At 38.1% G+C, this 25,155-nt stretch overlaps 1 protein-coding gene across 4 annotated transcripts in view; it reads left to right on the forward strand.

The window, feature by feature from the left end:
• WDR7 (WD repeat domain 7) overlaps positions 1-25,155 on the forward strand; it is a 347,323-nt gene that overhangs the window by 261,861 nt on the left and 60,307 nt on the right. For 3 of the 4 annotated variants that reach the window (XM_067545438.1, XM_067545439.1, XM_067545440.1), the window contains 3 exons: positions 14,386-14,503; positions 16,103-16,252; positions 17,527-17,609. In XM_067545438.1, coding sequence (XP_067401539.1) covers positions 14,386-14,503; positions 16,103-16,252; positions 17,527-17,609 — 351 coding nt within the window. Of the gene's footprint in view, positions 1-7,036; positions 7,160-14,385; positions 14,504-16,102; positions 16,253-17,526; positions 17,610-25,155 lie in introns of those variants that run through there. The other variant, XM_067545442.1, reaches the window with a different exon arrangement.

A 25,155-nucleotide genomic window follows, 5' to 3' on the forward strand; every position in this document is an offset into this window, starting at 1 on the left:
ACACAGTATTCTAAATGCGGCCTCACCAATGCCGAATAGAGGGGAATAATCACTTCCCGTGACCTGCTGGCAATGCCCCTCCTAATGCAGCCCAATATGCCATTAGCCTTCTTGACAACCAGGGCACACTGCTGACTCATATCCAGCTTTTTATCCACCGTTACCCCCAGGTCCTTTTCTGCAGAGCTGCTGCCCAGCTCGTCGGTCCCCAGTCTATAGTTGTGCATGGGATTCTTCCTTCCTAAGTGGAGGACTCTGCACTTGTCCTTGTTGAACCTCATTAGATTTCTTTTGGCCCAATCCTCCAGTTTGTTTAGGTCACTCTGTATCCTATCCCTACCCTCCAGGGTATCTACCACTCCCCCCAGCTTAGTGTCGTCCGCAAACTTGCTGAGGGTGCAATCTACCCCATCCTCCAGATCATTAATAAAGATGTTGAACAAAACCGGCCCCAGGACCGACCCCTGGGGAACTCCACTTGTGACCGGTTGCCAGCTAGACATGGAGCCATTGATCACTACACGTTGAGCCCTATGCTCTAGCCAGTTCTCTATCCATTTTATAGTCCATTCATCCAACCCATACTTCTTTAACTTGCTGATAAGAATACTGTGCGAGACAGTATCAAAAGCTTTGCTAAAGTCAAGGTATATCACATCCACCGCCTTCCCTACATCCACAGAGCCAGTCACCTCATCATAGAAAGCAATCAGGTTGGTCAGGCATGACTTTCCCTTGGTGAATCCGTGTTGACTGTTCCTGATCACCTTCCTCTCCTCCAAGTGCCTTAAAATGGATTCCTTAAGGACCTGCTCCATGATTTTTCCAGGGATTGAGGTGAGGCTGACCGGTCTGTAGTTCCCTGGATCCTCTTTCCTCCCTTTTTTGAAGATGGGCACTATATTTGCTTTTTTCCAGTCCTCAGGGACCTCCCCCTGTTGCCACGAGCTTTCAAAGATAATAGCCAATGGCTCTGAAATAACCTCAGCCAACTCCCTCAGCACCCTCGGGTGCATTGCATCCGGCCCCATGGACTTGTGTATGTCCAATCCTTCTAAATAGTCTTGGACCCGTTCCTTCAGCACTGTGGGATGTTCGCCTCCTTCCCATTCTGTGCCACCCAGTACAGCAGTCTGGGAGCTGATCTTGTCTGTGAAGACAGAGGCAAAAAAGGCATTTTGTTCTTCTTTTTGTTCTTTCGTACTTTCCCACAAAATCTTTTTCTTGTAAGGACCCAAAAAGGGAATGAGGGGCGGAATAGCCCATTCTCTCATTATTTTGTCCACCAACTAGGCCCAATATCCAACATTTTGGCTTATTAACTTCTGGATCCTCATCTGGTTTTTAACCAGCATAATTTCAGTGCAGTCCTTGAATCATATCAAGTTGTCCTTTCTGTTTAGTCTTATTCAGTTATTCTGTTTCCCTTTCATACCTTTCCCCATCAACATTTGTTATTGTAGGTTACTGTAACGTCTTATGAATTTTTACCTACTTTGTACAATTGAGCTCACGATTCAGGTAAATTTATAGGCCCAGTTGTCACAACAGTAAAGAATTAAGAGACCACTGTGGCCAGAAGCCAAAGACCTGGGCCTCTCACAAGAAAGGCATGGGAATGGTGTGGGAAGCAGATAAATCCTTTGTATTTGAGAGTCCAGCTGCTGTTCTGCCTCATCCATGCCTGGAGAGGAGGTTTTGGCTGGGCAGATTATGGGAGAAGGGGAGCCTAAAATCATGGGGCAGGATCTGTGGCAGCTGCCACTACATTTAAATGACTCAAAATAATGTCTGTCATTGTCTAGTCAAAGCATAAGGGGCAGGATCATGTCACCGCTTATTTAAATTCTGCTGCAGCAGATTCCATTCAGCAGTCCCAATATTTCTACCAGCCCACACATATGTATCTGTTTGCTTCCAGGGTGTGTATTCAAGATGAATGAAAGGCTAATGGAAGAGAGTATGAGGAGACAAGGTCTATGTGGTAGGCTAGGACAAACTCCAGGAGGGTTTTTACAAACAAGGAGGCAATTTTAAACTTAATCTTGATTGAATGCGAAGCCAGTTGAGTTGTTTGAGGATAGAGGTATGTGGCTGGGCTTCTTTGTACATGTGAGAATGCAGGCAGCAGCAGCATTGTGCTTATGTTAGATCTAGGGCACTGTGGCTTAGGGAAGGATGTGTCAGTGGAGATGGTTGTGAAGGTTCTTGGGGTATGCAGGACTGTGACTCACATCTTTACCCCTCTGCCTCCAGTGTGAGGGAGTCTTGTTTATGGTAACTGGGTGCTAGCTGCCTAACACCACCAGCCTTTCAGCCACTCATGCCACTTTCCTTTGGACTATGCCAGCACTGTCTTTTCCTTGCAGGTTAACAAGAGATGCACCTCAGTCCCTGAGTCCTCTTGAAGCATTCACCTGTGATATCTAACCTCTGACACGGGCTACTCACAGAAATCCCACATCCTCTTACCAGTTTTACCTTAAACCGCCACCCCTCTATAACACACAGCACTCGTAATAAAACAAAAGAAGGTTTATTTAAGAAAGTATAGAGATTCCACTAGAAGCAAGAGAGAGAGAAACACATGATTATAATACAAAATAAAATAATAAAATGCTAAGTAGGGCCTACACTTTATTACATTGCCTTCTTATCTTATAAAGTAGGTTTTCCCTCCAAAGTTCAGTCTGTTGCAGAGCTGGCTGACTTCACGGGAACCAAGATCTAATCTTTCATGAAAAATACCTCCGCTCAATAAGATGTCTCCGCAGTGAATGGATCCAGAGTGCTTCTCCCCATTCTGATTATACTGAACCAATCTTTTGTCTTTATTTATATCCAGGGCGATCCCCATCAGTTATAATGCTCGTTTTTTACCTCCAAGTGGTTTTGATTGTTTGCAGTTGATAGTTTTCCATTGAGTGTTCTGTTGATGAGGCAATGATAGACAATTGAGCCTTGCATTATGCCACTGGCTGACCAGGGATAGGTGGCTGCACCCTCCTGTAGGACCTAGACAGTCACTGAGTAATATCACTCCCTGATGACTCTTTTTAAGCTAAAAGCCATAAGGGCATAAACTTCAACATAGTTACATTATTCCTTAAATATTACCCATACACACATCATGCCATAATTATGAGTATTGATAAGTGGCAAGCTTCCAATAGAGATCTTGTATGTTAACCTTAATTGACAAATATCCTGTAAGCAATGTATTTGATGTAGTGAATTTATCAGGTCTGAGATGAGAGTTGCTTGCAAAGAATGGGACAGTTTGCTAATGGGCCTGTGTCATAGTGGTAATAGATGAATATAGCAATGTGGGGAATGCATGAGGAGGTGAGAGATTCTGAATCTAAGATAAAAATTAAGTTATGGAGGGTGGAGGCAAATCAAAGGTCTGTTTTGATGAAGGAATTTTGATATGGGGCTATTATTTAGTTATATACAGTAGTAAATGTGTTAGGTGTTATAAAAAAAAGATAAAATAATGCATGCTGAAAAGACAAAGCAGAGAGAATGGGTAGAGGAAAGAGTTACAACCAGCAAAGAAAATAGTCAGTTAGTGGTTGCTCAAATCCTGATACTATAAAGTTTTAATAACACAGTATGTGCGTGTGTTATGAAAAATACAAAGATTATCTCGAATTACCCTACAGCTTCCATCATCATCCAGCTCACCTTCTGTAACAATCACATTAGAAGTGGGTCATCTGACGAGATTTAAAGGAGGAGAGGGTCAGCTCAGGAAGATGGACTAAATATAAGGATACTATAGCAGAGAACATGGAGATGTTTGTGGGAGAAGTGTGCATAATGTATATCAAGGCTAGAGTGACCGGCAGAACGGAGGGGACAAAAGTGCTATGAAAAGAGAGAGGGCAAAAATTGGGGAGAGGAAGAAATATTCAGGGCTTTGAAGTCAAGGACAAAAATTTTGGTGCAATGAAGGAAGTGAAGAGGGTGGAGGTATTCAGAGAGAGTGTGGGGCCTTGGTCTTATTGACTGGAAAAGAAGATAAAATGCTGTAATCAAACTCATGGGCAGAAGGGGTATATATGGTTCATATAATCATATGTCTTCTGTAGTATAACTAAAATGTCAATTCCTTGAAATAGACAAAGACATGAATATACTATTAAGGTAAAAGCTTAAACAATAGTTTATTGAATTTATCTGTGACCTGCATCTACTGCTCTTTATCCAGTAAGTGCATCTCCAGGTTTTACTATTAGCATGTAGAGATTTAAATAATACAAAATTTGTCAATTTGATGTGCCACCTTTTGCCCTATGGCCTCTTGTGGCAACTGCGATTAACTAGAATCAGAATTCCTGCCTACTTCAGGTTAACACATAGGATCCAGTCCTGCCACGTGCATTTAAGTAACATTATTCACATGAGCAGGAGCATTCATCTGTATTTTCAGGATTCCCTAGACAAAATGTTCAGATTCCATGGTGATGGGTGCAGTATAAAAACCTAGATAGAGGACAGGAAAAAAAGCTTGCTTGTGGCATCTGCTCCCCTCTCTCCGCCCTCCGCCCCTCCTTAGTACATACACCATTGTAGAGTACATATACGACATCATTTCAATTGAGATTCTGAGTCTCTTTTTTAATTTGTGTGGTTTGTGCAGGGTTGTTTCATTGATCACAGGCCAGATTCTACCATTTTTACTTTCACTGTGCAGTCCCTTATTCTTTGAATCAACCCATTGAAATAATTATGATAAAATATACAACTGAAATCAGTTAGATGACTCATGAAATAAGGGTGGCAGAATCTGTACATCTATACTTGGGGATGGGTAATTAGGTTCTTATAATTTGACATGCCTTGTTTTTTTTGTTTTTTGTTTTTTTTTAAATTATATATAATATATTATGGAATGATTTGAGTAATATTTTGTTACACAGCCAGAGGCTTTCCTACCATGTGTCATAAATATCAATTCTCATATGAGTAATCTGATATCAGTGTGACTATTTGTACATTAAGGGTTTTGCAGAACTGCCCCCTCCCTTTTTTTTTTTTTTTTTACTGTTAGTGTTTGTTGTAAAATATTTGTCTGGTATTTATTCTAAATCTCTTTCTGAATAGATTTTATATAAAATGTTTGTGTGTCTCTTATCTTTTTTCTTTATTTAATTAAGTTTATCAGATAATGCAAACTGTGTGATACAAAACAAACATGGGAAAAAAAGAGATACTCTATTATATATTTATAATTAATGAAATAAATTACAGTTGATTCAACAAGCAGCCAGAGTGGTCTGTTTGTGTATTAGATATAACAAAATTGTTACATTTCACATGGTTTATGTTTTTTCATATCTAAAAACAAAATAATAATAATTAGTAATCATGGATAATATTAGTGGCTATAGGTAAAGTGTTTATTGAGATAAGATTAGTTTCCATTCATAGCTACATGAATTCTGTGAAATAAATAAATAAATAAATCCCTGACTGTAACATACAAAGTATCAGCTTCCTACTCTGGGAGAAATATGTAAATATTCATCTTATTCTCTAAATGGTATCTAGAATATTTTCAGAGGTGACTGTATTGTAGTTCTTTTGCAACGTTACGTTGAGGTTTTTAGTGTTTATTTGATACAGAAAATTAATTTAAAAAGAAATATTACTGCAAATTACATTTAAATGTAACTGACTCAAAAATTAATATATAGTTAGATGCTTTTTCATCACTTAGAATAAAAACATAGAAACTATTTTTTCTTTTATATTTTTAATGTATTGACATTTTAAACTTCCCCTTTTCAATATTTTAAGTATTTCAATATTTCAGTACTTATAATGTTTCAATAAAGTGTGTGGACCAGATCCATAGTTGGTATAAATTGGCATAGCTCCATTTACTTTAATGGAGCTTTGCTGATTTGCACCAAAAAAGGATCTAGTCTTTAGAACTTTTGATTGACATTCCCAGAATTATCAAATTTTAGGACACAAGTTGTAAATACTAATTTGTATTTTTAATATACATTTTATATTGAATGGAACAATTTCAACACAAAAATATAGGTCTTTATCCTTGCAAATACAGCCTTATGTGCTAAATGGTAAACTAAACTAACAACTGTGAAAAAATTTTACCACTAAAAAAGAATGTACAGTATTTTAAACTTTGCACTTTGACTAGCTAAGGATTGAAACTGAAAGGAACATTCAGTAACTGAAAATACAAATGTCACAGATAAGTAAGCATCGTGTTACCATCATAACTTAAGAATTACTCTTAATATTACTGCTCATAAGAAATACAAATATATGTCTTCTCTTCAGTAATTAGTATTTTTGTCATCGTAATGCTGATATCCATGGTATTTTGCTATCCATACAGCTGCATGCCTTCTCTTTAATAATGGTGTTTTTTAGTATTGCATTGCTGATACCATGAATGTTTCTGTATACATTTTAAAGCATGTGAGAGATGAATACTGAAAAAACATTAATAAATGATTTAATACATGTGTCATCCATGCAGTGCTTGAAATCGCAGTATGCTGTTTAACATATGAGTTGGTATTTATATATATTGTGAGATTATAAAGTTTTTTATCTTCAGAAATAATACTGTATTAATATCTTCAAATCACACTTCTAAGTATTAACAAAAATTAAAAATATAAACAAACCTGCCACAATATTTTGAAGTGATTAGTTGGTCTAATATTGAATTCTAATAAATCCATTATTTGCAAAAATCTTAATGACAGTTATTCATCTAGCTGCATAGTACACTATATTCTGGTAGTTTACCTCCTCCCACCACCATCCAAAAAAATCATGAAGATAATATAAACCTTATAAAAATAAAAAATTCACAATATTCCAGTTTAAATATTTTAAAGGTGATTTGAATCTGGTTTTGTTAAATTATTAATTATTTAACCAGTAGAAATAACATTCCTAGAATATTAAACACCATCATATACTTTCATAAGCCATGTTCTTTAGTGTCAAATTAATTCTTGTATTACATTTTGTATTTCATTTGCAGTTCTGCAAGATCACTGCAGTATCAGTGGTTTCTAATCATTGTGAACCGTTTAAGAAAATGTGGACAATAATGAACTCTGCAGGTTGCCTTGCTTCTATAAATGCATCAAATCATCATTCTGTGCCAGTCTTCAGATGACTAACTTATTTTTACATTGTTTATAGATAAATATTGATAGGTCACTATATAGCATATTTTTAGACATTGGCTAAATAAAATTTCAAGAATGCATGGTTTGTACCATTTAATGTGGAAAAATGTGTGAATCAGATGAATAATGTTTTGTCTGAATTTTAGAAGATAAAGGTAAAATATTGTATACTCTTTGATTTGGCTTTTTAAAAATTCAGCTAATGTATACTGTATTTAAATGTAGCCTTTATATAAACTGAGCAAGTACAGTTCTTCAGAAAGTAATTTTAATCTTGCTGTTACATCCTTAGCTGTCATAAAGATTAGTATGGCTCTCTATACACAGAGCACTGAATAAATGAATGTATCAGCATGTAGCCTTGAAGGAGCCCAATGCAATTTTCATCATGATAAATTGCATAATAAGCGAGAAAGTGTTTGCTTATTAATCCATAACAAGATTTAGATTGAAAATGGCCTGTTACATCCATGACAGGTACAGTACTGACTTCAGAAGGACTAAGATGGAAAGAAATGGAGCAACAATGTGTGCAGGGGGTTAAGTATGCATCTTACCCTCCTGGTGCCCTGCTGAGCTGCCCCTTTTTGTGCCTGATTTACCGTGTACACAATAACAGTGCACAGCTGCCTTGCTTCTGTCTGTGATGTTAAGCACGCTTTTTGAAGGAGCTTTTATGTCAAGCTTCTGCTTTTTTTAAAATTTCACTTCACATTTATTGACTAAAAAAAACACATGCAGTGTTTATCTTCTTTTTTGCACTGAATAAAATAAATTTCTGAGCTGAGATGAGTTTAGAGCTTTGGATAACTCCTCCACCCTTCTAGTCCACCCTCCCTCCCCCCCCATATACACACACTAAAGATTACACTATCCTACCCATGCTGAGTGGAACTGCTCACTCATGAGGATTAAGAGTATTTTTCTAGCATTAATTAGGCTTTGATTCCTAGGCATGGGGACTTAGGGATCATTGTTGTCCATAATTTTTCTTCTTTGAATTAAAAACTGGAGTTTGATTTGGATTACTCTGTAATGTTTTATAAAAATTAAGAACAAATTGTATTCTCTTCAACGTGTTATGTATAAAAGGTGCCAATAATGGAGTTCCTTTTTAGTTTTAGATGAACATGATTAACGAATTTCTTTTGTTCTATGGTGAAAATGCAGCATAAATTAAAGGGCTTGAATTGTTTGCAAATATAGGGCAATAGTTTTAGAATGTAACCTTTGTAGTTAATAGCTGGGGATTAAAAAAAGGAAGAACATGAGCTGGAGTGTAGAGGAAGCTTCTAAAGATGATTGGATGATTTTCCATATATTTGGGTTACAAAAATACCTTTTAAACCTGGAAGGTAGCAAGGGATCTGTCACCGTTTCAATTATAAGCTTCGTTTTTTAAACCTTTTAATTCGAATTAAGTTGAAATTCAGTCTAAAGATAGAGACATAGAATTATAAAATAGGAAGTACTGAGATCGGTCAGTACTCACGCAATTCTGCATTCATGGGCAATTGATCAGCGGGATATGTGACCTGTGTTCTCAACAGCCCCCAGGAAGGTAAAACAGTCCCAAAGGTCCTTGCTGTTATGCCATGGGACACATTATTCTGCATCAATTCAAGCCTGTTCATGAAAACGGAGACTGCTTTTAAAAAGAGAAAATTAAATTAGACTTTTTTTACAGTGTTGCAAAAATATAGGCCCCGGCTTCCTCCATTCACTTGCTGCATGGTGTCAAACTGGTGGTGTAAGCCACAATGAGAGGAAATTGCTGGGTGTTGGCTTTTCTGCCCTTTTGTATAGGAACATTTCAGCCTCTGCAAGGTATCTGTCTGACCTAATGGCCACAGAAGGAAAGGGACACAGGAGAAGCCACATGTTTCATCCTTAGAACAGAGGAAGATCCAGAGCAGAATCACATCCCTACATTTTCCGTCGCAGAAGGCTATTAGCATGGTCATGGTTTCATGGCTGATAAAGGGTTTGAGGGGAGCATGGCTTAAGTGTTCCTCTGTGTGGCTGACTGACTTGGTGGAATTCAGGGGTTTGGGGATTTGGTTTCCGTCTTGGTCACTCTTTATACAAAATATGGAAAAGAATAAATCCTTTTTTTTTGTTCTGAAATTTCAAATTTTTAATCCTCTGTAGTTGACTAGGTTGTTTTAGAAATAATGATAAACAGCTGCACTGCTGAAGTTGGCTGTTAGATGGGGGCTAAACCAGTTATTCATGCTGAAGTAAAAACACAGCGATCAAACTTGGAATCTGACCACCTTACAAAAGCCAAAAAATCAAGAGCGATGGTTCTCTCTTGCTAATTCCCTTTCCCCCAACCCATCTGCCTTTTCTGTATCACCCTAAATTCTCTCTCTCCTCTCATTCTCTGTCCCTCTTCCTGTTGCTTCCAATTGCACTGTAGTCCTGAATGTCCATATTATAACACAGCAGATAGTTCTTTGCTTCTTTTTCTTTTGGAGAGCAGACCTCCTCAAAGCTGCAAAAAATTAACTGGAAATTAAAGTAAATAAAAGCACCATATATCTGGATACTTGTTCATTTTTTAAATTTAAATCCCATCCTCTTAGATGGAGGAAATGCACATGCAAAATCTGTGTGTGTCCAAGAAGGCTCCGTGTTTCCATGAGGAAGCACTGAAGCATTTTTATTTTTAGTTTTGAAAAGCCTTTTCCTCCCATAACCCAAAATTTAGCTGCTCTGACCCTGGCCTTCCTGCCATGACTTCTCATCCCAAAAATTCTGTCTGGTGCCCTGGGTGAATTTCTTCTCCCTTCTGTGACGTGGGAATTCCACTTCCTTTTTGCCCCCCTCTTACCTACTACTGTACGTGTTTGATGGGTAAAACTCCATCCTCCATCATGGTGCCTTCTTTTACACACAACCCTGGTACAAGGAGTAGCCTTTTCACTCTCCTCCCAGGCTCCTCAGGAGCTGGAGGGAGCCCTTCAGTGTTCTTTCTCTCTCTTGGGGGACTGAGTGTTGTATTCTTGAGTTCCTCTCAAATGCAGGTCTCCCAGTTTGACACCAGCACACTCCTATGATCCGCATTCCACTCACTCATGCTTAAGACAAGGCAGAGTGCATTAGCAGGAAAAGGACCAGCCTTACAACGCCACAGAAACCTGCCAGCAATAACCTTCAGGGTTGCAACCCACAGTTTAAGAGCTGCTGTTCTCCAGTAACCCAACAGAGCCTTTGTTATGCTCCCAGCAGTGCTACTTAATTATTGCAACTACCTGAGGACTTGTATTCTTGCAGGGTCTCTCAGAAACATGTTTCCTAGAAAAATATTATACAATACATAAATTTAAATAAATAAAATAATTAACATTTTGTACTCTGAATCAAATTTCCTGGGCGGGGGTGGGAAGAGAGGGTAAAAATAGAGCTCCCTTAGTGCCACTGCCATTAGGTGGACTTGTGTTGTGGTAGGATGGGTCAGTATCAGTTTTGTAAAATTCCATCAATAGCGTGTTTACATGATGGTTTATGCAAATGACTGTTTCGGGACTGATGGGAATCTGTATCTGGCTGGGACAATACACCTGTACCAATCTTAAGGATGTAGAAAGAATGAAATTCCCCTATAAAAGAATATAAGTCTGGATATAACAGACCTAGTGCTTCCCTGTGAATGCTAGCTTTGCACCTGCCTTTGTTTTGGTCTGCGGTCTTGGTGCAATGTGCTTGTTCCATCACGCACAGCTTTAGCTCTGAAAGAAGCCATACAGACCAGCTGTGGGAGGGGATTAATCTCTAGCCACATATTACCACTGCTGAGTGTTGTAAATAAATTAACAAGAAACCTGTTGCTTTTCAGGAAAATGCATGCCTTACCCAACACTGGGAGGAAAAATGCTCCTGACAGAAACATGTTAATCCTTGCTTATGGGCAGAAATACTGGCTGAACTATGCTTACTGAAGTTTTCATTGAATACGCAAGGGGATCAGACCAGGTTTACTAAATAACATCATTAGGATTAGATTGTTAATCTAGTTTTTAATATGCTTTCATCACTCCAGTAGTCTGCAAAAATGACTAAATTATTTTTAGTTTTATTCAAAGAGCTTTAACAAATAAAAAAAGCAGGGACATCTATATGGTACTATTCTGTGAAGTACATTAATTGTTATATTCATTTTTATTACATATATTGATGAAGTAAGAGGAGAGGAGATGAGTAAAAATGATAATCAAGATCTTATGTAGTTGTGTTGAATCTAATGCTTTTCCATTGTCCATGTATTGCTGCTACATAATTTGACAGTGTCACTGTAGTTGCTCCAGAAGAAAAATAGTTGACTTGACAGAGAAAGCTTTAACCAATGGTGGGTTAGTCTTTGAATAATTTTTCATGTAAACTACAAGAGTATGCAATCATGTTATATCGTAGATATAACCAAAATATAAAATAAAATAAAACATTAAGTTACAATTTAAGTTGCTAAGTGCAGTTCAAGAGGAGTTCTGTACCACTGACCACAACTTTTTTCTTAAAAATAAGAAAAAATGGAAATAACTAAGGATATGAAATAATTTTGACACCTGTCTTAGCACCCACTTCCTGCACAGAATGTTAGATAGAACTCTCCGTATCTGAAGCACCTGCTTTTACAGATGGAAAAATAATTCCAATCATTTTTAAACCTGCTATAATATTCCTTCTTTAACATATAGAGCATATGCATCATACTTAGTGGTGTGGAATAAAGTTATAATTGACACTCATGTACTTGTGGCTTTGTTGCTTATAAGTAATTGGACATCCCAAACTCACGCCAACAGCCTTTATACAACACTTCATTAACATATATTCCATATAAAACATGAGCAGAGGAGAGAATTAAACAGGAAATTTTTTTTAAATCCTATTTTTATTGGAAATATTTGACTTAAGTATAGTTCAAAAAGAGATATCTTCTCTTCATTGAAAAACTGATGTTTCACATTTTTAGTATCCCCTTTTCCCTGTTTGCTCAGATGTCCTCTTGTTAGGATGTTGAGAGGTATACTTCATCCCTTCCCTTCCTATCTCCAAAAATGTGCATTTTCTCCAAGCCTCCTTCCCAGTTATATTGATTTAAAGACCAGAATTGAGAAACATCTCATCTGGCCCAGAAACATTTTTAACAATGCCATAAATATGTGCTATACTCCTTTGGAGAATTATCATTCTCCCCTTTAGCCTGGCATATCAGAAGATGTCAAACAGTAACATCATGACTCACATGTTATTGTGATGGAGCCATACAAGTTGATTGATAGACTAAGTTGCATATTTTTTGGAGCATGAACAAATGTATTGATGCTTTCTTTCCTGTCATTTTGGGGCTTGTGGAGTTGGACTCTACATAGGCTTTGCAGAAAAATAATACAAAACATGGTATACTATTGTTTTTTAAAAAACAAAAGTCTTAAAATTCTTAACATTTCTAAATGTGTGTCTTTTGTGTAAGATGTGCCATGAATAAAATATAAGATGATGTGGGAGATAATGGGATTGTTTGGGATGATCTTCAGTACTCTCTCATTTGCAGTCAACATGAACAACAATAATGAGCCACATACTGCCCTCTGATAAGGCAGCTTTAGACCACTCCAGCAGCCTATAGGGATGAAAAGGGCATGGCTCTGATATGACTGTACTGAGAGATTCTCGGCTATGAAACAGCTCCACAGAGGACAGTTGTGGCTATATCTCGTTTAGTCTTGAGGCCACTCATAACTTACACTGAAGGCTGAAGTGGCCCCAGCAGCTGCAGAGATCAGGGAGGTGCAAAGGTGGGTGACAGCTGCCTTTACCACCTCACCACTCAGTTGCACTGAGCAGAGTTCCAGCACAGTTTACAATCCAACCCAGAGTTTCTAAATGTGTATCTGTTGTGTTAGGGATTTAGAACGGAGGTTTTTTTGTTACTCAGTTGTAATAACATTAGTTGTGTAAAATGATTTCAATCATAACTCAGTTGCAGACTTTACTAATGTGAGTAATCTGATTGAAAGCAGTGTGACTACTCATATGAGTAAGGGTTGCACGCTTGGGCCTCAGGTTTTTATTTTCAGAGACACAGATAATTTTGGGTTGCTTTATAATAAGTTAGTTAAATATTTTAATGAGCCATTAACTTACATATTGGGGGTGTCCTCAGTGCTAAGTGTTTAGAATTAAATCATATATAATTTAAATTACAGCTGTAGTTTGATGGAATTACTTAATTGGGCCTAGACAGACTTTAATTAATACATTTTTATCTCTTGTGCATCTATTAAAGTAGTGCTAACACATCTGCAATCACATTGCCAGAGGAGAAAGTTGTAGATTTCACCTCATCTTATATAACCAAAATCATCTGTGGTTCTCATTATGCACTGAAGTGACAGTTATCTGAATGAAAAAGTGTAGTTTTAATAACACTTAGCATTCTCATATGCGTATAATGTAAATTAGGAAACGGCAACTAAAGTGTAGATTTTTAAGGCTGAGAAGTTATTCTAAAATCCGTGCCTCCTCACCAGTCAGTGCTGCCCATTTGCCCGTGCTCTGAAAAAGCAATCTTGCCTTATAATGTGTGTGAACTTGTGCCGCACTTGCGATGTTTATACATAGGGATTGCTGATGGGTGAGTCTACCTTTGTCTTACCACTTGGAGTACTTTAAAACAATATAATTCATTCCACCCAGGAAACCAAATTGAATGAATTTAATATTTTCAGTGCCTTATAGAAGCTCTTCCTTTCCCCCACAACTAGTTAAAAGTGCCTTATCTCAGTTGAATAGTAATACCACAGAAGCTGTATTTGCAAGCTGCTTCTAAACTTTTGTCAAAGAATAAAATATAAAAATACTTTGTATGACGTTCTTTATTTGCCTGGTCCCAGGTTTTGTGATATGTATTCAGTACTACAGCTAGATAATTTGTTAACAAGGCCTTTTTAACACTTCGGACAGATGCACATACTGTTTTCAATCTTCATGGTTAATTATTCGATTTTGTATTTGATGCCAGAACACCCTGACTCCTAATCACTGCTCATTGTTGGAAGTCCATTATATTCTAACTGTTTGAGTGCTCCCGTTGACCTTGAACTGACATTATAAGCTGTGTCTAATCTTTTCACTCTATATTTCTAATGCCTCTTTTCTTTTTTCCCCTCTTTGTCTGATCCCTGTTTAGCATCACAATGGGGCTGCCTCTGAGTCCAGCAGCTGACTCCTCCCGCTCTGCACGACATGCTCTCTCACTCATTGCCACTGCCAGACCACCCGCCTTCATAACAACTATTGCCAAGGAGGTGAGAGAAACTTCAGTGTTCACTGAGCTGCACTTTCAAAAGAATAATGATCTTGGCATGCAACAAACTTTTTAGTTGTTTTTTATATTAATGCTTTTCAGCTCCAGTATTATCAGACAGAAATAAAAAATAATCAACTCTCCTTTACAACCTCCCCAAAATATAGCTTTTTGGGGAAACAAAATGGGTCATTATTTTTACATATTTGGAGGTATGCAAACACACACATTATGCAACAGTATCTTGATAACTTATATATAAGATCACTTGATGAATTGAAATTGGCTTTACCTGTTCTTATATCTTGATCTATTGGGTGTAGAACCTTCCAATTCACATATAGAGCAGTGGGCAAAATCCCAAAGGTCTTACTAGGTTTTTGCTTAGCCTTTATGTTGGCAGTGCAAATACTGCATCATTAGAGACTGAATGGAAATTGAGTATTGCCATCGGGATTTGGTTCAGCAGACATACATGAATGGATGAAAGAATTGCGTGTTTTAAGGAGCAAATTCTGCTGTCATTTTTTCCCTTCTTTATCTCAGGCTACCCAGGTTCAGGGATTCTTTCCTTTTCTCATTTGGCTGTAGGGGAAGGGAGTCTAACAAATGTTCCTTCCTGGGAAATAGGAAGGTATTCTTGGGAAGGGTGTCATGGGTCTCCTTCCCAGACCACCATCCCACCCATCTTTGGTGGTGGGTGTTTCTTCCAGGTCCTCCCCACTGTTGATTATGTGTGAGTGTACCTAGACATACAGTGAGGCTTCCGCTTGGCAAAAGAAGGCAGGAAAGGAGGTAGTCAGTGGAGGACCCCTAAATGTTCAAAATAACATTTGGCTTTATATATCATTTTTAAGTGCAAGATTGGCCATTTACTCACCCTGACCCTCTCTTTTTATGAAAATGAGGGTCACTAAAAAAAGTGCACCAACATTTTAAAGTCTGTATCAAGAATAATAATTAAAACATATTCAAAGGCCACATTGTAATCCAGAGTTCTCCTAATAGTAAAGCAAATGGGTTTTGCAAAATACAAATGTTCTTAACATAATATTTTAATTCAAATATTGAACATTTGTTCTTAAATCTCACATAAAAATAGATTCTTTTCTGTATCTTTCCCAAATGATATGTCTGGATTGGTCATCAAATGTTTTAATTCCTAGTGAATGACGTGAATTAAAAAAATATGTAATTTTGAATAATTAATATGTAATCTGTAATTCCTCTGGTTCCTTCCGTCAGCGCAGTCACAGTACCTCAGCCTTCGTCCATGCCTCAGTCTTAGATGGGGAGCTAATCATTCCACTGTGCCGGCCAGGTGCAGTCACAAAGTTAGGTGTGATTGGCAAAAAAAATCATCACCACCCATGCCTCTTTACTTAACCTCCTTCTTGGCTTTATGTACACATTGAAGAAGAGATGTGACAAGGTAGAACTGCAGTAGCCGACATGAACACTCCTCTCACCACTGGTAGGGACCATAGACATGTTGGAATCTGGTCTGGTATTAAGAACTAATCTGGAAAGCTCATGTTAAGTATAGTTGAAACATAAATGGACAGCAGCAGTTAAATGTATAATCCTACTCCTTTTGTAGGTGCATAGACACACTGCCCTGGCAGCAAACACTCAGTCTCAACAGAATATTCACACCACAACCCTTGCTCGGGCTAAAGGAGAGATCCTAAGAGTCATCGAAATACTAATTGATAAAATGCCTACAGATGTTGTGGATCTTCTTGTAGAGGTAAGAATATTCTGCAATATCTATATATCAATTTCTATTAAATCAGTGAATAATACATTGCACTTAAACTCATTTGTAGATGTTCTTGCCGAAACTACCACAGAGCTTTTAGGGTTAGGGGGATTTGTTTTTACATTATGGCTCATTTAGGAGCTAGAAAGTCTTACCGTACTGCCTCTTGTATTTGGGACAATTACTAACCACCTATCTGCAAGCCTCCTTCCCTCCCCCTTCTCTTTCAAATCATTCTTTAAAATCTACTTCTGCTTGGCATCCATTCTTTCTTTCTTCTTGTTTCTCTTGTCTATTATGAGTTATAAGCTCATCTGGGCAGGGCAAATGCCTTGCACAATCTGTAAAGTGCCATGTACCTATACAGCACCATGGTACATACGTTATTTTTTAAAATAACACTTCTGAGGCCAGAAGACTCCATCCTTGTTTTAAAGGGCTTAAAAGCTGAGCAGAAAAGAGAAATACAAAGGATTGTGTATGGTGCAATAAAAGCAATATCAGTTAGTGGTGTTTAGCACACCTTGTTATAATTTTTTCCTTTAGGTAAACTCTTTTTTAAGGGGAGGAGTTGGACTGGGAAGTAATGTATTTTCAGGAGGCCCTTGATAAGGAAGATGGTGGGTGCATGGAAGACTGGGTTGCAGAGAGGGTTTCAGACAAGGGGATTACATAAAAGGACATGTGGATATGTGTATTGGAGTAGTTATCCCTGTAGCCTGGGCAGAGCGAAGGTTCCCAGGGTTGAAGAGACCAGAGCAGAGAGTGGGGTAGGTCTTAACTGGTAAAGACAAGCTAGTAAAAGACTTTGTTAGCAGTCTGGACATGGTTGTTACAGCAGCATTTTGAATGGATCGAAGACGGATGTTGAAAGTTTTGTCTTTCAAATGCATATTCATTAAGGCTGAAGAATCCACCATACATGTGATTTGCTTAACTTTAGTGTTCCTGTTCCCATTTCCTCTTGATAACTAGGACTAAATGTGGTGTTTCTTCTAAGGCCTTCTATAGCAGACATATGCCTGTAGTTTATAGCTTTGTAAAATGTGTACTGGTACTGTGAATGAGTGTTTGCAGCAATTAGCAGTACCATTGCCATTCTAAATTCTAATACATTGCAATGCAGTGGGATCTTTTATGGAGATAACACATTATACTTAGGTACCAAAAATATAGAAAATTCTATTACTGTTCAGAATTTAACTTTTGTTATGAACAATAAAATCAAATATTGTTAAACAATTGTAACTTTTGTTTCCAAGGTTATGGACATCCTCATGTACTGCCTTGAAGGATCCTTAGTCAAAAAAAAGGGACTTCAAGAATGCTTTCCAGCCATCTGCAGGTAAAAAGCCTTTTAGGAATACTGTGAAGGAAATGATATTCTCTTTCTAGAGCCTACTATAGCCATAATGTTTACACCTTAAAACTTCAGATTTACAGAGTATTTTAAGCAATGTGCAGTTTTTCTAATCTCTATTACATCAGAAAAAGAGGAGATAGGTCAGAAAACAGCAGTGTTATTACCATCTATTAGAAGTGCTTCTGTATAAAAGTCCACACATGGTAAAATACTGTTCATTTTTATGTTGGCAGTATCTTTAAAAACTTTGCCCTACAATCTCAATGTTTTCTTATTTTCTCCATCATAAACCTCAAAAACTAGTCATCTTCTTTTATTTCACTATAGTTTTAACCACCACAGTTCATTTCTTTGTTTGGTAATAATAACAGTGTACTTCTACAGTATCTTACATCCCTGGATTTTAAAGTGCTTTACACATGTCTGTTAATTAGTTATTATCCTCATGGTACACAAAGAGAAACTGAGGTGAAGTGAAGTGATTTGTGAAAGGAAGTGTGGCAATGATGGGAATAGAACACAGGTCTGCTGAGGTTTAATACAAGTCCCGTGGTTTAATCTGTTGTTGTTTGTGTTATCATAGCACCTAAGAACCCCAGTCATAGACCCAGGATCCCATTTTGCTAGGTGCTATACAAACACAGAACAAAAAGACAACTCCTGCCCAAAAGCATTTACAATTTAAGTATAAGACAGGAGCCAACAGATGGATACAGACAGACCCTCAGGGGAGTGCAAGGAAACAGTGAGGAAATATTGGTTAGCATGATAAACAGTAGTCTCAGAGTACCAACAGCCTAACTACTGTCAAGATTTTTGTAGGCATCATGGCAAAGGAGAGTTTTACATGCTTCCTTTCCAGTCTAACACTGTACAGTACTCGACAAAAGATATGATTTATCAGCACATCTATTTATCCCCTCCAGAAGGAGAAAAATATCTGTAATACTCTTCCCCCAAACAGGCCCACCAACAGCAGTTCCAGACCCCAAGGCAGAACAGTCAATGTCCCCCCTAGAAAAGGATGTCCGAGGTCCGAGTGGGCTTCCGCCAGAAGTTTTTACTTATTTTTTACGTGCCATGCAGTTTTCTGGGCAGCTGTGGAGGCATATCTGTTACTCAGTGTCCTGGGTCCCTTGGACCCCCACAGGGAGATAACTGATGAACCTAGGAAGCTGAGTAGCAGATACCACCTCCTCAGCCTATCCTGGAACCAGCATGGTGCATAATAAATAAGTTCCATTCATGGGAGGAGCATAGAGCGTGAGCGATGGGGGCGTTGGGGGAATGAGGTGAGCAGGCAAGGAGGTACGTATCTATCCTCCCTCTAGATCCACCCGGGCCCTTTTAAATCACTGGGCCCATGGACAATTGCCCCCATTCTCCCCCTCGTCGTGTCTCCCTTCCCCCCACCCCCTGTTGGCAGGCCTGCCCCCAAAGTATTGGCGGATATTAATTTAATAATGCTTCTGCACTAACTTGATAGGTGATTATACAATTAAAAATAAAGCATATTGCTTCAGGCACAGCAGGAAATTTTGGTGTCAATTGAAGGCTGCAACTATTTAAAAATAAGCCATAAAAAATAATTGGTACATATGGGCAGGTGGACAGTATTGGGCCAGCCTGAGGAGATTTAGTCAGTCTATTGGAATGCTGAAGCCATACTGCAGGCAGCACTGTCACAAATTGAGGTCTTTGATCTATGACAAAATAAGGCTTACAAGGACGCTGAGGAACCAGCATTCATCTAAGCACCTGCTTACCTACTTCCTTTTCATGATATAACCATGGTTAGCTACATAGCGATGTATTTTCTTTTAACAGAATTTGGCCATGTCACAGGTGTACTCCTCATTTATAAGGAAGTTTGAGCCTTATTCTTTGAGTGCTGTCGTCCACAAAACATCCTCACCAAGTACAGGATTTTGAAAGCAAATGTCCTTTCCTTTCTTGGGAAGGACTAGCTGCTATGATTAATCTAATAGCTGAAAATGAAGTGTAATTACAGAGAACCCAACATGGAAGTGCATCAGTTTTATAAATATGTATGGTATCTGTAGACCAAGCTGTGGAGAGTTTATAGCAGAGTAATGTCCTACAGAATATGCATTTTCAAGACCTTCCACCCTAGTTTCTAGGGTCATAATACAGCTGTCCAACTGGAACTAGCAATGTAACTGATACAATAAGAAACGGCCACTGAAAAATGACTGGGTTTAACAGAGCCTGAGTTTGTGGCAGTTGCTCTCGCTCTTTATATCTTTGAGGACAAATGAGAGGGTGAAAAGGGATCTCTTCCTGCCATGTATCTACTTTACATGCGTCTGCCAGGTGAGTAGATGAGAAGGATCCATCCTCATGATTGTGTTATTGCTGGAGGAGGAGACCTGGATCACCTGGTTCCCAAATGCCGGTCCTCTCCTATGTCTGCCCATCTGACCAGTTCCCCCCAGATGCCAGGAAATTGTGCTGTAAAGTGCCAGTTTCATCCTTCTCCTCAGTCTTTAACAATTCTAAAGATGCAGTGAGGCTCCTTGATAGCTTTCTAATACATTTGCAAAGGTTTTACTATTCCCCCATTGGCATCTTTGGAAGGGGAGCAGAATTTGGCAGCAGAGAACAAAAGCTGACTTCAGAGGATACCTGCTATGTGACAGGCCTGCACTTCTCTTGTTGCTAATTCATTTGTCAAGTAGTAGAACACAAAAGGTCTTATCTGATTGGTTTTTTTAAAACATTTTTAAGACTCTCTCTCACACTAGGTGTATAGGCTTCAATTGAAATTAAACTCACAAATGTCAATAGAGCCCTGTTGGTGGTTTTAAAGCCGTCTCGCAGTCTGTTGTGCATAAGCTGCTGAGAGAGTGTTAAATTTTTTCTGCCGTCAGAGATTGTTTTTCTGTTCCTTTGATTTTATAGAATTATATTATTATTTTTGCTCGTCAGGAACACAGTGGTTTTCTTTTTCTGTTCATGTTCGTATTGGTGGTAGTTTGGCATTTTGGGGACCCTGAAAGGCACAAATGGTAGGGAGGCTCCTAACTCCCACTGACTTTCAGCTGAAGATAAGTGCCTGCATTTGTGTCTTTGAAAACTTTCCCTTTTGTGTTTGAAGTTTAATACTCACAGATAATAAAATGTGATTTATAATATGTGAGTATTTATAATATTCTTAGGCTATTATAAATATTCATGTTATAACATAGAAACCATGTAAATTACATATTTAATATGTCAGGGGGTTGTAATTTAATGTAACAAGCTATAAAAAAGAACAACAGATGCAGGAAGGGAACTATTATATCCTTGACAGGTATGTCATGAATAAAGATAATCTTCCTTCCTTCAGATATTTTAAAAACTTTATCTTGAAATGTAAATGCAAGGGCAAGTGGGAATTAATGCAAGAAATCTCCCCATCCTTTTTGCATTTTTATAGTGGCACATTGTCTTTACAATTAGTTAAATTGCTAGCAATATCTCCTACTGTACATAGTTATGGCTATTGTAAAAATGATACAGCACTCTACTGAAGTCATCTTTCAGACCAATGGAAATTTTCATATGGTTTTAGCAAATCATTGAATCTCTGGACAGAATCCAAGTGGTAGCACTTTGGCTTAATCCTATTACTAATTCTTTTAATCTCCTAATGATCTCACTGCTATACTGTATTAAATGTGCACACCTGTTGAGATTGAGTCTGTTACTTCAGCAGAAAAAACAATATTATTAGGCATTTTTATCTCAGGCTTTCCGTTCTCATACAGTAGTCTTTAAATACTATGTCAATGCCTATAATGACCAACCTCTGCTTGAAGTGTGTGTTCCTGTTTTCAAGCAAAGTCCTAGCTTGAGTAGGCTTGTAAATCCCATGGCTTTGAATAATAGTATGCTGGATCAAATATTGGATTATCATCTTTCCTTCAGTTGGCATAGAGATTTAGTAGTCATCTTGTTACTTTCTGTGACCCTGAATCCATCCGATCTGTCTGTAATGAGATGAATCTCTCACTAAACAACATATTTTGCAATATTTGATTAGGTTTGATATCTGGTTTTCCCAGTGTTTTAGTTCTTCATATAGGATGGCCCTTGCTTCTGTCATGTTGTACATAGACTGATTTTTACCAATGCTCAATAGAATACCAGACAAAAATCATAAAATCCAAATAAAATAAAATACAGAAATGCAGTGGGATGACAATAAAGTATTTATTTAGGAAATTTTGAAAATGCTCAGGATAAAGTTGAAGTCAGAAATGTTTGTACAGCTCAGAAGATTTCATAAGAATCACATAGCCCTGATTCAATAACCTGAGGCATGTGAATAGTCCTTTTGGGGTCAGTGAGACTGTGTGTGTGTTTAGGTACCTTGCTGAATCGAGACCTGTAAATGTGAGGGGTTGACTGGGCTGTAATGTGATCCTGGAAGTGTTTGGTGAGAGAAGGTTCTATGCCAGGAAGAGAGTAAGTAAAAAGAAGAAGGGTTCTTTGCCTGGAGGATAGGGTATTGCATGTGTGAAGAGGTGTTTTTGAGCAGGTGGGATTGCAGTGTCGCAAACGCTCATGATTTTATAGCAAGTCCCATGATATGGGGTGATTTTCATAAAACCCCAGCTTCTGGAGTCATGTGACTTATGTAAAGCTATAAGCTTTACTTTTTTTTTTTAAAAGGAAGTTTCTAGCCTTTGTGGTTGTGGAGAGGCTCCATAATCAGAGGGCAAATAAAAAATCCCAGCTTTATTTTTTTCTTTAAATCTCATGGTTTTTAAACCAATCTAATGGTTTTAGAGATGGAGGGGTGGGGCCTTGACTCATGGTTTTTTGCATGCTTCAGTTTGGTTGGATTGGAGGGAGTTGAGGGGTCTTAAGGATGTTCTGAATTGGGAGGAGAACAGCTTGTGTTGGCAGGATTAAATGGAGTCGGAGAATTAGGTTTTGGTTGAACTAAGGTTGGCAGAGAACAGTAGAGGGGCCACATTGCCCATTAACATCTGAGATTTTCATTCTGAAGGGGGGAGAGAATAGGCGAGGAGGGAGGGAAGTGCGTGTGCAGATTGCTACCTGCAGCCCCACCTCTGACTTGGGACATGTCTGCCACTGCTACTAAAACAGCATTATTTATTCAGTTTGACCAAAACTCCTCAGGTAATAAAATGAAGTGGATGCTGAGATGGAAATTGTCCTTTTGCCCACCACAGCTTTTTTTTGTTTATGTACAATAATAGCCCAGCACTAAGAGCATAGATTCCACTAAGCTGCCAAGTGTGTGTATGGATACATCAGCTGGATTTGCAGGAGTGGAATTGCTTCAGAATCTAAATTTAAATGTAGATTGGCTGTTTTGAAATCATTATCTGTTAGCTGAACTCTGCTGTGTGGAAGCTTCGAAAGTGTAGTTCATAGGATTAAAAAATATTTAACTGTGTATATATTTAAAAAAAAAAGAAATATTCATCACTTACAAACTCTAAAAAGGGTTAGAGGCATGTTAAATAGATATTGCTGTCAAAAGATGAAAGCATATTACTATTAAGAAAAAAACTTAAGGATAATATGATAGTAAAAACAAACTAAAAGATAAAGAAGACTAAAATAGTCAAGAACTGAATGCAAACAGACTAGAATTGTTGATTGGGTTTTTTTGGAGCTTTGAATTTTTTTAAAAAAAGATTACAACAAAAATGTCTATTTTCCAAGGAGGTTTATGTACTAAAAAAAAAATAACAAAAACAAAACTGCATTAGGCAGACTAATTCTTTTCAAGAAAAAAGCTGACTCTGCTCTCTTTGTCTAAATGGGTACTTAAAATCCAGTAAGGAAATGAATGCTGTCTGCTTTGGTCTAACTATTTGTGATGTTCTCATTTCTTTAAAAAATCTGCTGCAAATACATGGATTTTACCCATGCAGTGGAGCAGCAGAACTAATGAGGGATAAAGTAATTAGTATTAAAATCTGTTTCCTTCCTTTCACAAAATTTTACCTGGAGTTATCAGATACCACTTGTTTGTTTCAGTACATATTGTTCTGTAAGAATAAATATAAAGTGTAGAGTTTACTGATTGTATGAAACAGTTTTACAAAATTCCACTTAATGCTCATCTGGGACAAATACTTTATTAAGGCAGGCAAGTAAAATTTGACATGGCAGTGTAAAATGTGGGCCTGAGCTTAGATAAGTGGTCCCCTGCCTTATTCACTGAATATCATTCAACCTACATACCTTATATCAAGTTCATGTCCTTTAGACCTTGAGGACATCTGTTAGCCCATAGCATTATCAGTTATCTCACCCAAAATACTCATTCCTGCCTCTCTACGTCCCCTGCATCGCAGTTTTCACAAATGGATGTGCCAATGTTTTCAACACTTTTTCCCCCTTAATGAGGAGTGATAAGAAGACAGAATAGTTTCAATGCTGGCCTTAACTGATGGATCTGAAAGCCCAAAAATCAAACAGATTGACCAGGCTGGTGCCAGGGGAGGGGAATAAGAGGCTTGGTATTCAGGGTTGAAACATTCCCGCTTCTCAGTGCAGCCAAGCAGTTAGAGATCTTCTCAACCACTTACTGATGGATCTTGGGGGTGTAGTGTTCTGTACTGACAGAGCACAGGACACAAGTTAATGTATCGACCTATGGGATAACAGTCTCAGCAGCTTTTTATGCTCTAATGTGCTGTGTCCTTAACTGTGCAGGTCCTTATAATAGCATAGTGCATGGAAGGAGCAGCAGTGGTGGGCAGAAGTTGTGGAAAGATAGGGCCTCAGAAATTTATACTAAGTTATTGCCCTCAGTATAGCATCCCAAAAATTAGTTTCAAAGTGGATAATAGGAGAGAGTTTTGGCAGGGGTCAGTGATACCACTGGTGGGTCTGAAGAACCTTCTCTATGGGTCATAGTTCCTGCCACAAGGAATGACCTAGTGAAGGCATTTGCTTTTGGGACACCGGGTCCTTGGGGAAATTAGATGATGGCTGTATCTCTAGGCAGTTGGAGCCTTGTGGTTTGCATTTGGGAGTGCAGGAACCTGAGATGCCAGATTATGTTTTACTTGCCAAGTAAATTAGCTAATACACATGCAACCACATGCTTTCAAATTTATGCTGGCTTTATGTGAGGTTTTCTGTGCTGATGACAAGAGGATGGACAACTGTGTGGATGGTGCAGGCAAACCAGGCTAGATTGTGACCTCCTCTTTCCTGAGTTGCAGCAGATGCTGGAGCCAGTCCTGTAAACCTGGCCCTACATTTACGCATTTACTTCTTCAAAACAGAGAACTAAAAATATAGTCCAGACTCTTCATTCCCTTTCTTCTAAAGCTTTTTACTCCATTATCCTGTATCAAAACTAACCATCCCCTTTTTTACAGCCTGTTTTGTGCTGTTTTTCTTCCTGACTACCATTCTGCATCATATAAATGATTGCATGATTTTTGTATTTGTGTAGTGGATGTTGCACTCTGGGTCCTTCAGGAAGAAAGGTGATATATCAGTGTAAGATACTGTTAGTTATGATGTT

Source organism: Emydura macquarii, unplaced genomic scaffold (genome assembly GCF_026122565.2).
Source record: "Emydura macquarii macquarii isolate MOO-44397 ecotype Brisbane River unplaced genomic scaffold, CSIRO-AGI_Emac_v2 contig_1045, whole genome shotgun sequence".
Classification (NCBI taxonomy): Eukaryota; Metazoa; Chordata; order Testudines; family Chelidae; genus Emydura; species Emydura macquarii.